The 13,943-nt window shown below is 38.4% G+C and overlaps 1 protein-coding gene across 2 annotated transcripts in view; it reads right to left on the reverse strand.

The window, feature by feature from the left end:
* Positions 1-13,943, reverse strand: part of PAPSS1 (3'-phosphoadenosine 5'-phosphosulfate synthase 1) — a 103,422-nt gene that overhangs the window by 73,058 nt on the left and 16,421 nt on the right. For both annotated transcript variants that reach the window (XM_017508993.1, XM_037731659.1), the window contains exons 2-3: positions 11,768-11,882; positions 7,982-8,217 (exon numbers count right to left, since the gene is read on the reverse strand). In XM_017508993.1, coding sequence (XP_017364482.1) covers positions 7,982-8,217; positions 11,768-11,882 — 351 coding nt within the window. The remainder of the gene's footprint in view (positions 1-7,981; positions 8,218-11,767; positions 11,883-13,943) is intronic.

Genomic DNA, 13,943 nt, shown 5'->3' on the forward strand with positions numbered 1-13,943 from the left:
TAAATTACTTTGGGCAATATAGCCATTTTCACGATACTGATTCTTCCTAACCATGAGCATAGAACGCTTTTCCATCTGTTTGTGTCCTCTCTTATTTCCTTTTGTAGTGGTTTGTAGTTCTCCTTGAGGAGGTCCTTTACATCCTTTGTTAGTTGTATTCCCAGGTATTTTATTCTCTTTGTGGCAATTGTGAATGGCAGTTCCTTCTTCATTTGGCTCTCTTTAAGTCTGTTACTGGTGTATAGGAATGCTTGTGATTTCTGCACACTGATTTTGTATCCTGAGACTTTGCTGGCTTTATCAGTTTCAGGAGGTTTGGGGCTGAGACGATGGGGTCTTCTAGATATACAATCATGTCATCTGCAAATAGAGACAATTTGACTTCCTCCTTTCCTATTTGAATGCCCTTTATTTCTTTTTCTTGACTGATTGCTCTGGCTAGAACTTCTAATACTATATTGAATAGGAGTGGTGAGAGAGGGCATCCTTGTCTGGTGCCACATTTCAAGGGGAATGCTTCCAGTTTTTGCTCATTCAGTATGATATTGGCTGTTGGTTTGTCATAAATAGCTTTATTATTTTGAGATACGTTCCATCAATACCTAGCTTATTGAGTGTTTTTAGCATAAAGGGCTGTTGAATTTTGTCAAAGGCCTTCTCTGCATCTATTGAGATAATCATGTGTTTTTGTCTTTGGTTCTGTTTATGTGGTGGATTATGTATTTAGACTTGCACATGTTGAACAAGCCTTGCATCCCCGGGATGAAGCCTACTTGATCATGATGGATAAGCTTTTTGATGAGCTGTTGCAATCGGCTTGCCAGTATTTTATTGAAGATTTCTGCATCTATGCTCATCATGGATATTGGCCAGAAGTTTTCTTTTTTTGTTGATTCTCTGCCGGGTTTTGGCATCAAGATGATGTTGGTCTCATAAAATGATTTGGGAAGGATTCCCTCTTTTTGTATTGTTTGGAATAGTTTCAGAAGAAATGGTACCAACTCCTCTTTGTACATGTGGTAGAATTCAGCTGTGAACCCATCTGGACCTGCACTTTTTTTCATTGGTGGGCTATTAATTGCTGCCTTAATTTCAGCCCTTGTTATTGGTCAAGGTTTCAACTTCTTCCTGGTTTTGGCTTGAGAGGGTGCAAGTGTCCAGGAATTTATCCATTTCTTCCAGGTTTACTGGTTTATGTGCATAAAATTGTTTGTAGTAATCTCTGATGGTAGTTTGTATTTCTGTGGAATTGGTGATATTCCCTTTTATCATTTTTTACTGCATCTATTTGATTCTTCTCTTTTTTCTTATTTATCTGGCTAGTGGTCTATTTTGTTGATCTTTTCAAAAAACCAGCTCCTGGATTTACTGATTTTTTGAAGGGTTTTTTGTCTCTCTCTCTCCTTCAGTTCTGCTCTGATCTTAGTTGTTTCTTGTCTTCTGCTAGCTTTTGAGTTTTTTTGATCTTGCTCCTCTAGCTCTTTCAATTTTGATGATACGGTGTCAATTTTAGATCTTTCTTTGCTTCTCATGTGGGCATTTATTGCTGTAAATTTCCCTCTCAACACTGCTTTAAATGTGTCCCAGAGATTCTGGTAAATTCTGTCTTCATTCTGGTTGGTTTCTAAGAACATCTTTATTTCTGCCTTCATTTCACTGTTTATCCAGTCAACATTCAAGAGCCAGTTGTTCGGTTTCCATGAAGCTGTGCGGTTCTGAGTGAGTTTCTTAATCCTGAGTTCTAATTTGATTGCACTGTGGTCTGAGAGACTGTTATGATTTCCATTCTTTTGCATTTGCTGAGGAGTGATTTACTTCCAATTATGTGGTCAATTTTAGAGTAGGTGTAATGTGGTGCTGAGAAGAATGTATATTCTGTTGATTTGGGGTGGAGAGTTCTGTAGATGTCTATTACGTCTACTTGGTCCAGATATGAGTTCAAGTCCTGAATATCCTTGTTAATTTTCTGTCTCATTGATCTAATATGGACAGTGGAGTGTTAAAGTCTCCCACTATTATTGCGTGGGAGTCTAAGTCTTTTCGTAGGTCACTAAGAACTTCCTTTATGTATCTGGGTGCTCCTGTATTGGGTGTGTATATATTTAGGATCATTAGCTCTTCTTTTTGTATTGATCCTTTTACCATTATGTAATGCCCTTCTTCATCTCTTCTGATCTTTGTTGGTTTACAGTCTATTTTATCAGAGACTAGGATTGTAACTCCTGCTTTTTTTTTTTAATCTCCATTTGTTTGGTAAATCTTCCTCCATCCCTTTATTTTGAGCCCATGTGTGTCCTTGCATGTGAGATGAATTTCCCGGATACAGCACACCAATGGGTTTTAACTTTTTATCCAACTTGCCAGTCCATGTCTTTTGATTGGGGCATTTAGTCCATTTACATTTAGGGTTAATATTGTTACGTGTGAATTTGATCCTGCCATCTTGATGCTAGCTGGTTGTTTTCCCCGTTAGTTGATGCAGTTTCTTCATTGTTTCAATGTTCTTTACCATTTGGTATATTTTTGGAGTGGCTGGTACTGGTTGTTCCTTTCCATGTTTAGTACTTCCTTCAGGAGTTCTTACAAGGTAGGTCTTGTAGCAACGAAATCTCTCAGCAATTGCTTGTCTGTAAAGGATTTTATTTATCCTTCACTTATGAAGCTTAGTTTGGCTGGATATGACATTCTGGGTTGAAAGTTCTTTTCTTTAAGGATGTTGAATATTGGCCCCCACTCCCTTCTAGCTTATAGAGTTTCTGTCGAGAGATCCACTGTAAGTCTGACAGTCTTTCCTTTGCGGGTGACTCGACCTTTCTCTCTGGCTGCCCTTAGGATTTTTTTCCTTCATTTCAACCCTGGTGAATCTGATGATTATGTGCCTTGGGGTTGCTCTTCTTGAGGAGTATCTTTATGGTTTTCTCCACATTTCCTAGATTTGAATGTTGGCCTGCCTTGTTAGGTTCAGAAAGTTCTCCTGGATAATATCCTGAAGAGTGTTTTCCAACTTGGATTCATTCTCCCCATCACATTCAGGTACATCAATCAAGCCTAGATTAGGTCTTTTCACATAATCCCATAGTTCTTGGAAGCTTTGTTCATTTCTTTTCGTGATTTTTTTTCTCTAATCTTTCCTTCTCATTTTATTTCATTGATTTTATCTTCTATCTCTGATATCCTTTCTTCTGCTGAAACTTGTGCATGCCTCACAAAGTTCTCATGCTGTGTTTTTCAGCTCCATCAAGTCATTTATGTTCTTCTCTAAGATGGTTATTCTAGTTAGCATTTCGTATAACCTTTTTTCAAGGTTCTTAGTTTCTTTGCATTGGGTTAGAACATGGTCTTTTAACTCAGAGAAGTTTATTATCCACCTTCTGCCTGCTTCTGTCAATTTATCACACTCATTTTTGTCTTGTTTTGTTCCCTTGATGGTGAGGAGCTGTGACCCCTGGGAGGGAAAGAGGTGTTCTGGTCTCTGAAGGTTTCATCCTTTTTGCGCTGCTTTTTTTCCCCATCTTCGTGGATTTATCATCCTTTGATCTTTGAAGTTGGTGATTTAGGGAGAAATCTCTGAGTGGATGTCCTTTCTGTTGCAGTTGGAGCTATATGTTTTTTGGCCTGCAGAGGCACTGCTGGGCAGCCTCAGACTCACTCAGGTTGCTCGGTGGGTGGTCTTCCTCTGTGGTTTGTTTGCAGGTGAAATTAGCCCTGTCCTCCCAATGGCATCTCTCCTTCCCTGAGCTCCATCTTCCTGGTTGGGGTCAAACTGGTGTGTATGTGCTGCCAAGTTCTCTAGCACACAGGCTTCAGTTTGAGTTTTGTGGGAGGTGGGGCCTGCCAGGCCTTATGGCCTGTTTCCCTGTTTTCAACTCTGCCCCTTTCTGTGGGACGAGTTGTTCCATCCCACTGGCGCTGGTCCAAACTTCCACCCAGGTCCAGCACCAGGCAGGAGCCATCACTCAGATTTGCATCAACAACCCATGGCGCCCCTCAGTCTGGCAGGGCTCTCGTGGACCGTGGGTTGTAGGAGGGATGAGGTAAGCACAGGATCCAAATCGGAGCACTGAGGGGGTGAAGTCCCCTGACCCTCTGAGCTGGCTGCATGTTCCAGGTGGGGACATGCCCTGCCCTGTCTTGGTTCGTTCTCCCTGGGTGGCTCTTGCCCTGCTTTGGCTCCCTCCCTGGGCTAAATTCAGAGTTCTTCCAGTTCCCCCAAAATGAACCTGGCACCTCACGTGGAACTGTGAGGTCCTCTAGCCCTCTGCGTCTCATTCACTGGGAGCTGCGTTCTGATGTTGCCTTCTCTTGGCCATCTTGGCGCTGAGCCCTAGAGTGCTTTTATGCGAATTAACTCAAGTAATTGAATCAAATGCAAACCCAGTGACATCATTCTCTGTTATAATCTCAAATTGTTAACTCCTTTTGGGACAAAATCCTTTCTAAGCAGTCAAGAAGTCACCACCTAACCTCTGCAAATTGATCCAACTACATGTCCCCTCAGAATCATCCTTCATAGCAGTCACACCCACCTACCTACAGTTCTCCAAAAAACCAAACTGTGTCACATTCCATTGAGAATACAGTACTGTCTCCTCTGTCTGAAACAGCTTTCTCCCTCTGGTCTAACTAGTATACTCTGATTCATCCTTCATGACTCATTTCAAGCAGCAGCTCCTCTGTGAATCTTCCGTAACACCTTTCATATGTATTCACTTCACCACTTGCCTCTAGATATTGCAACTTTTCACATTTCTGCATTCCCACCAGACTACCAACTCCTTAAAAATAGAAACTATCAGGTTTATTTTTAGAACCAATATGCCCAGTTCAGCGGTTGACATGGAAGTACCCAATAAACATCTCTTGAATGAATGAACAAATATAATCTTGATTGGACAGAAAAATACACATAACCTGTTTTTACATGTTTCAATCCAAATATTTTCATGTTTTTTCACATGCTCTAAACATAGTCCATACCTCATTATCAGTGCTTTTATAGATGAGGTCAACAAAGATTTTGCTCCACACTATGCAAACAAGGGGGCAACAAAACAGATCAGCACATAGTCTTAGATACCCAGGTGTTGGCTGACAGCTCTCCATAACAGGTATTACAGACGTTCCCCTTTTCTGAGAACTGCAAAGATTCCCACCAGAAGGTATAAGAATACCATTATCATATTTTTGTGAAAACTGTGTATACCCAAGGATTCAGGAACTCTAAATAACTCTTGCTATCCTCCTGTACTTCATTATTTACACACTTTAAACTGATATACTGACAATGATCCGAGGGCTTCAAGAAATGGTGTTTACAGAATGTTTTAGGACTCCTGCCATGGTTCAATTAAGTGAACCTGTGTAAGTAATACTCAATCTAACACCTATACTTCTCAAAGGTCAAATCCTGTTTACAAAAAAAGTCCAAGTAACCATCAAAATTTATGATACAGTACTAGAATTTTGCTATTATGATTGATTACATTTACTGAATAGTTATTACATCCAAGGCACTGTGCTGGGGATTTAAATACATGACTTATCTAATCTTCAAAGCAACTCTAACATAGGCATTACCTGAACTGAGAGAGGTTACATGTGCTGGCCAAGGCTGTAGCAACAATAACTGGCAGAGATGAAATTTCAGCCTCTTTGTTTCCAACTTTAAAGACCCTGCCTCTCACCACTACACTAACTCACTTATTCATTGATATCAGGGCTTCCCAAGGGAGTATGCTATTGTTCAACAAACACTAATCATAGGATATGGTCCAAGAACCAGGCCTGGCATCAAGCTTACAAAGGCAAGACACAGTCCCAGCAGTCATGGAGCCAGAGGGTTCTGGAGGCAGCATAGCCTCTAAGTCCAGGAGATGCACTGTCAGGGTGCAAATCCTTGCTCTTCTACAAGTAGTGTTATGACTATGGGCAATGCACACCTTTGTCTCCTTGTGACCCCCAACTAGGAGATAAGAATTACTTGAGTTAATTCACATAAAAGCACTCTAGCCATTACCAGAACACAGTTCAGTGTTCAATAAACGTTAATTAATAATATTATTATCACTACAGCTACTATCATTATCACCAGTCAATGAACTGGGATTTTTAAAATAACATATGCACATCTAACCATCTGATCTTTGACAAACCTGACAAACACAAACAGTGAGAAAAGATTCCCTATTTAATAAATGGTGCTAGGAGAGCTGGCTTGCCATATGCAGAAAACTGAAACTGGACCCCTTCCTTATACTACACGCAAAAATTAACTTGACATGGATTAAAGACTTAAATGTGAAATGCAAAACTATAAAAACCCTAGAAGAAAATCTAGGCAATACCATTTAGGACACAGGCACCGGCACAAGATTTCATGACTAAAACATCAAAAGTAACTGCAACAAAAGCAAAAATTGACAAATGGGATCTAATTAAACTGAAGAGCTTCTGCACAGAAAAAGAATCTAACATCACAGTGTACAGGCAGCCAGCAGAATGGGAACAACAAGGAACTTAAGCAAATTTTTAAGAAAAAAACATTAAAAAGTGGGCAAAGGACATGAACAGACACTTCTTATACAGCCAACAAACATGAAAAATAGCTCAACATTACTGAACATTAAGAAATGCAAATCAAAACTACAATGAGATACCATCTCACACTAGTCAGAATAGCTATGATTAGAAAGTCAAAAAACGACAGATGCTGGAGAGGTTGTGGAGAAAAAGGAATGCTTTTACATTGCAGGTGGAAGTGTAAATTAGTTCAACCATTGTGGAAGACAGTGTGGCAATTCCTCAAAGACCTAGGCGCAGAAATAACATTTAGTACAGCAATCCCATTACTGGGTATACACCCAAAGGAATATAAATCATTATATTATAAAGATACATGCATGAGTATGTTCGTTGCAGCACTATTCATGATAGCAAAGACATGGAATCAACCTAAATGCCCATCAATGATAGACTGAATAAAGAAAATGTGACACATATATATCACAGAATACTATGCAGCTATAAAAAGAATGGGATCATGTCCTTTGCAGGGACATGGATGGAGTCAGAAGCCATTATCCTCAGCAAACTAACACAGGAACAGAAAACCAAACACCGTATGTTCTCACTTATCAGTGGGAGCTGAATAATGAGAACACATGGACACATGGACAGGGAACAACACACACTGGTGCCTGTTGCGGGTAGGGAGGGAGACCGTCAGGAAGAACAGCTAATGGATGCTGGGCTTAATACCTAGGTGATAGAATGATCTGTGTAGCAAACCACCATGGTACACGTTTACCAATTTAACAAACCCGCACATCCTGCACATGTAGTCCTGAACTTAAAAATTGAAGAAAATAAAATAATGTGTTAAGGTACCTAATCTAAGCCTCAGTGTATGACTGGAAGTCAGCTGACACTGCACAAAGAAAAATAGGAGGGAGGAGAAGAGTACCTTCCAGGCAGGGAGGAAACAAAATCCTGAGATAAGAAACGACACAATTGTTTCAGAGAAATACACAAACAGCATTTGTTGTTGCTGCAGTCCCTAAAATAAGGAACTATAATGCGTGCTAAGAACAACAAATTCTGAGCAAAGAAGCCATGGTAGGACGCATGTTAAGAAACTCAGATTTGCTCCAGAGTCTGACATCTGTCAAGTATTCACTATAGGTTTATTAAATTGAAAAGTCAAGCTTGAAATAATTTGGCCATTGGCTTGAGTTCAACAACTGTATTACACTTTAGGGTTTTCTTAAAAGCAGGTTTTATCAAAACTGGATTTACTTAGAAAGTCAAAGCACAGAAATGTTTTAGGTTATTTTAATCTTATGTTTTAGGAACAAAGAGATAGTAGCTGGATAGGAGCAGAGTTAGCCTCAAAGCACATATCAATGTTTCAAGTATGTGCTTTGCCTGATACCATATTCTCAATAAATGTAATCAGAAAGGCAATGGCACAAAAATCACGTACCTGAGTATAAGGTGATATAAAACTTGTGATGCACACTAAGCCAGCATCTGCAAACAGTTTAGCAACTTCTGCGATGCGTCGAACATTCTCTTCTCTGTCTTCAGGACTAAAGCCAAGATTTTTATTGAGACCTTGACGAATATTGTCACCATCCAGAGTATAGCATGGAATACCATGGCAAACCAGGTACTCTTCCAAAGCCATGCTCACCGTAGTCTTTCCTGCTCCTGACAAGCCTAAAAGTAAACAGTCCAAACAAATTCCATGTGTAAAGTTAGAAGGATAACTATGTAGTAATACTTTCTTTTCCCCCAGAAACAGGGTCACACTCTGCCACCCAGGCTGGAGTACAATGGTGCAATAACTCACTGCAGCTTCAAATTTCCGGACTCAAGAGATCATGCCTCAGCCTCCCGAATAGCTGGGACTATAGGCACATGCCACAACATCCAACTTATTTTATTTTATTATTTGCAGAGATAGAATTCTCAAAATGTTGCCCCAGCTGATCTCAAACTCCTGGACTCAAGAAACATAAAAACTTTTAATCACAGGATTGAATACATTCATTACGCATAGCAATCTCTCAGTAACGTTCTTATCCAATATTTCTCTTTAAGATTTACCTCTTACCTAGGAAAACACCTACAGTTTAAACATAGAAAGTGTTTGTTTTTAATAATGTATCTATGAGCAAAGGTATCAGAAATAACTGAAAAACTTCAAAAAGGCTTAACTAATTTTATTAGCAGTCATGGTTGGCTAGATACTCACTTTGTCCTCTTGTTATCACTTTTCTAAAGCTGCATGCCAAATTTCAAAAAAGTCATATGACCAAATTATTTCCAGTGAGGGAAGAAAAAGAAAGTTCAAAAGTAAGTGAAATGTTACAAAGGTACCTCCATTTTCCTGGATCATCACCTCTCACAAATCACCTTGCTACAACTATTTGGGAGTCCAATTTATAATAGAACCAATCTGAATACAACACCTTCATTTCAACTCACCTTCCTATACCAACAGCGTTTATTCAGTAAACACATGGGAGGAGCCTGAAAGTCACCACTACATCCGAACAGGTGAAAACCTGAACAGAATAACTCTTCTTGGATCCGTAAGTGAAGGGAGGACAAGGGGCAAACCACTGCCCCCAAGACTGGGAAGACAGGCAAATGCAGGGTGTGACTGCTGACTGGAACAGAGACTCACTGTGGGAAAAAGTGCTGTGGGAACCAGTGTCACACAGAAGAGCCTCAACTGTAACTGATGAATTAATTAAAGCTCAGTATGGACAAGTCTGGGAGTTAAAAATTTCAAAAGAACCTAGTTATAGAGAGTTTCCAACAATATTGTTTAAGTTTCACCTCCAGAAGCTCAATCAGGTTCACAGTAAATACTGGAGAAAAATCCCTGTGTGCTTCCATTCTGAATTATACCAGAGGACCAGATTCTTTTTAACAAGGACTGACCTCAGGAGAAATTATTTAACCAAAGCTTCACCTGCTGATGTTTTATTGGAACCTAACTGACCTGGGGGAATGGAGATATAAACTCCAGCCAACACTAGCCATCCTGTCCCAATTGAGGAAGGTATAGGGTAGTAGCAAAGTGAAGGCTGAAAATTTACTGCATACTAGACCATAAAGCAAGTACCAAAAAACCAGATAAGCTCTATTTATAAGTATCATTAGTGATGAAATAAATAGAAAATAACACGTTCAAGAAAAAGAGAATCCACTATTCTAAAGATCAATTTTCTCCTCAAATTAACCTTAGATACAACACAATCCCTAACTAAGTAACAACAGAGTTCTGGGGAATTGGTTAAATCTATTACAAGACTTACACAACACTAACAGCCAAAAAAAAGGAAGTCACAATGAAAAAAAAAAGGCAACACTGCTGATGAAGAACAAAGAGGACTTCCTCCACTATCTTTCAAGATTTACAATAATAGAGTAACTAAGAATGCTGCATTAACAGAGGAACAGAGAAACTTATCAGGGGACAAAGCAGAGGGTCCACACATAGTGGAGACCTGATATAAGACAGAGCTGGCACTGCAGATCAGAGAAAAAGGATACCCTCATCAATCTATGTTCTTGGGACAAGTGATTATCCATATGGGAAAAAAAATGTAAATGGATCCCTCCCTCACACTATACACAAAAATCAACTGCAGATGAGGACCTAACTGAAAAAGACAAAACCTCTATTTCCCTGTATTTTTACAGGAAATAATTCTTTAGCCATCCAGATGAAAAAAAAAGCTCCTAAAAAGAGAAGGCTGATTAGGCTCACACTTCTTCAAAACATTTAATGCCAGAAGGCAATAGAGTAGTGTTTTTAAAATTCTAAGACCAAGAAAGTATGAACCAAATACATATTTTACCCAGCCAAGCTGGCATAAAAGATAAACAGACATTCTCAAACATAAAACCTCCAGCAGTTCAGAACCTAATGGAAGGCCATCTTGCAAAAATTATTTAACAATGGCATACAGACAATTAAGATGATTCAAATAAAGAGCTCATGAGTGGACATGCCATAGTAAAAGAACTGACAATAAGCTAGCAACTATTGACCCATTAAGTGCTATAAACCTGGGCAATAAAAAAGGTAACAATTTAACAACTATCTGGAATTCAGAATGAGAAAATTAGAAGAATGTGAGAGTGCTGTCTTCTTTCATACAAAAACAAAGACCTGTCTAAAATTGAAATATGATTAAAAAAACAAAAGAGTAATGTTTTTTGCCAATCAGCAAAAAATTTTAAGAACTGGTAACAACCACTGTTGACAAAGACACTAGGAAATAAACACTCTTCCATACTGCTGGTAGGAGAGTAAATTGGTATAAAATTTTAGTGGGTAATGTGGCAAAATGTATCAAAATTTTAAATATAATTCCTAGAAGTGAAAGGATCCAACATTTTTAAAGCTACTTAAAAATCTGTATCAATTCACTGTCTTGCCAGCTAGCTATGGCTAAGCTCAAAGAAAGACTCTAGGGAAACCAACACACACAAAAAAAAAAACCAATCAAAGGCCAAAATCAAGAGCTGAGTAGTAGAAATTCACTTTGTGAAAAGCCCTATCACTCATTCTTTCTCGTTATACTATACTATGGTTTGAATGTGTCTCTCAAAGTTCATACGTTGGAAACTTGATCCTCAATGCAACAGTGTTGAATGATAGGGTCTAATGGAGGTGTTTAGGTCATGAGGGATCCACCCTCACTAATGGAATAATCCATCTATAAAGGGGATTGAGGCTGTGAGTTCAATCTCTTGCTCTTTCTCACCATGTGATATCTTCTGCCATGTTATAGACATAGCAAGAAGGCCCTTTCCAGATGCTAGTCCCTCAATCTTGGACGTCCCAGCCTCCAGAACTATGAGAAATAAATTTCTACATATAAATTACCCAGCCTCTGGTATTCTGTTATAAGAGCATAAAATAGACTAAGATATATGGTTTACACTGTTAGCTTCTTAGAGTAGAATCCAGATCTTATTTGCACTCAGAAGTGGGTAGAATTTCATGTAGTATCTAGGAGAAAGTAGTTTTAATATGCACTGTGGTTTTTACCTTTAACAGCAATCCTGTAAAAGAACAAAAAAAATACCAGACAGAAATGTTATTATTAAGCAACCATGTCAGTTATGTGTTGTGATGCTTGAAATACAAGAACAGAGCTCAAAATTTAAATATGCCTACACTTAGTCCAGGGTTACCTGTAAGCATTGCTTTTAAAATAAACTGGTTTATCTCTCTTGACAATACCTGTTAGCCAAACTGTGCAGCCACGAAAGCCACCTCTGGTCCCCACAACCTGACCTCTCTTGTTCCTGCTGACATGATGGGCTTGGTAGGTGACATTAGTTGCTCTCTGCATTCCCTAGAAAAAAAAAGAAGAAAAATTCTAGTTTATATAAGTCCTTTAAAAGACAAGCACATATTCCTTGCAAACACACAAAACTCTATGTAACATGCCAAAAGCAAAGAAAAAGATAAAAGAGCTAGTCTTATTTTTTTCCTTAGAGTACTGGCATGGTATTTCCTGCTTTAGACATGCCAACTGATTTAATCCACACAGCAACCCAATGACATAGGTACTCTTACTATTAAGGTTTTACAGATGAAGATGTTAAATCTGAGAAAAGGTAAATAAGTGGCTCAAGATTTCAAAACTAGTGAGTGGCAGACTCTAGAGCCTAGTCTTTTCACACACGCATTTATTCATTCAACCATTCAGACAGTATCTACGGAGGCCCTACTAGTATGCCAAGTGAGCAAAACAAGGTCACCACCCTCAATTAGCTTACATTCCACTGGGGAACAATGTAAACCAATAAAACTTAATTACAACGTCAGAGAGTGATAAGTGCACTGCAGAAAAACAAAATAGGGTAAAAAGGGAAACAGAGAGGAGGAAAGAATGCTTCTTTAGAGAGCATGAAAAAGAAATGCTAAGAAGATGACATTTGAGTAGGCTCCCAAAGAAAGTGTGGAAGAGATGCCTTTGCGTATCATGAGATCACTACTTCTGAAATGAAAAAAGTGGAATGCACTGGTTATAACCACATATTCTCCCAAAGCTCCTTCTTAAAAAAAAAAAAAAAAAAAAAAAAAAGGCATAAAATTACATAGTCCTCAAAGTATCTGAACAGGCTTTCCTCCAAAGAAGATATACAAATGGTAAATAAGCCATATTATTTAAATAATATTCAACATCATTATCCACCAGGGAAATGCAAATCAAAACCACAATAAGATATCATATCACTTCACACCCACTAGGACAGCTGTAATAAAGACAGACAATAACAAGTACTGGTGAGGATATGGAGATACTGGAATCCTCATACATTTGTTGTTGCAAATATAAAACAGTACAGTCATTCTAGAAAACAGCAGCCCCTTAAAATATTAAATACAGTTATCACATGACCAAACAATCCCATGCCTACATTATACTCATAAGAAATGAAAACATATGACCACATAAAACTTGTACATACATGTCCATAGCAGCATTTTCAGAAATACTTTATCATTACCGTGTTATACAATAGATATTTTGAATTTATTCCTCATTATCTAAATAAAATTTTGTATCTTTTGACCAACATCTCCTCCAACCATCCCTCCACCAGCCCCCTCTCCACCCCAAACTTGGCAGTTCCTGATAAACACCATTCACTCTCTACTTCTACAGGTTCAGTTTTTTAGATTCCACATGTAAGTGAGATCATATGGTATTTCTCTTTCTATGCTTGGCTTATTTCACTTAACATTATATCATTCATGTGGTGACAAACAAGGATTTCCACCACTTTTAAGGCTGAATAGTATTCCACTGTGTAAATATACCATTTTTTATCCATTTATCAATTGATGAACACTTAGGCTGATTCTGTATCTTGACTACAGCAAACAGTGCTGCAATGAACATGAGAATGCAAATATCTATTCAACATACTAATTTCACATCCTTTCATTATATAGCTAGTAGTGGGATTTCTGGATCATAAGGTAGTTCTATTTCTAATTTTTTGAGAAACCTCCATACTGATTTCCATAATGGCTATACTAATATTCCCACAAAAGCATATTAGGATTTTCTTTTCCTGCATCCTCACCAACAGTTTTGTCTTTTTCATAACAGCCATTCTAACAGGTGTGGGGTGATAGTTCCCTGCGGTTTTAATTGCATTTCCCTGATGATTAAAGATGCTGAGCCTTTTTTCATAGGCCTGTTGGCTAATTGTCTATCTTCTTTTGAGGAAAGTCTATTCAGATTCTTTCCCCTTTTTTTAATTGCATTGTTTTCTTGCCATTAAGTTGTTTGGCTTCCTATTTTGGATATTAACCCCTTATCAGATGTATGATTTGCAGATATTTTCTCCCATTCTGTAGGTTTCTTCATTCTGCTGATACATCTGATCTTCGCCATACA

Source organism: Cebus imitator, unplaced genomic scaffold (genome assembly GCF_001604975.1).
Source record: "Cebus imitator isolate Cc_AM_T3 unplaced genomic scaffold, Cebus_imitator-1.0 Scaffold17, whole genome shotgun sequence".
Classification (NCBI taxonomy): domain Eukaryota; kingdom Metazoa; phylum Chordata; class Mammalia; order Primates; family Cebidae; genus Cebus; species Cebus imitator.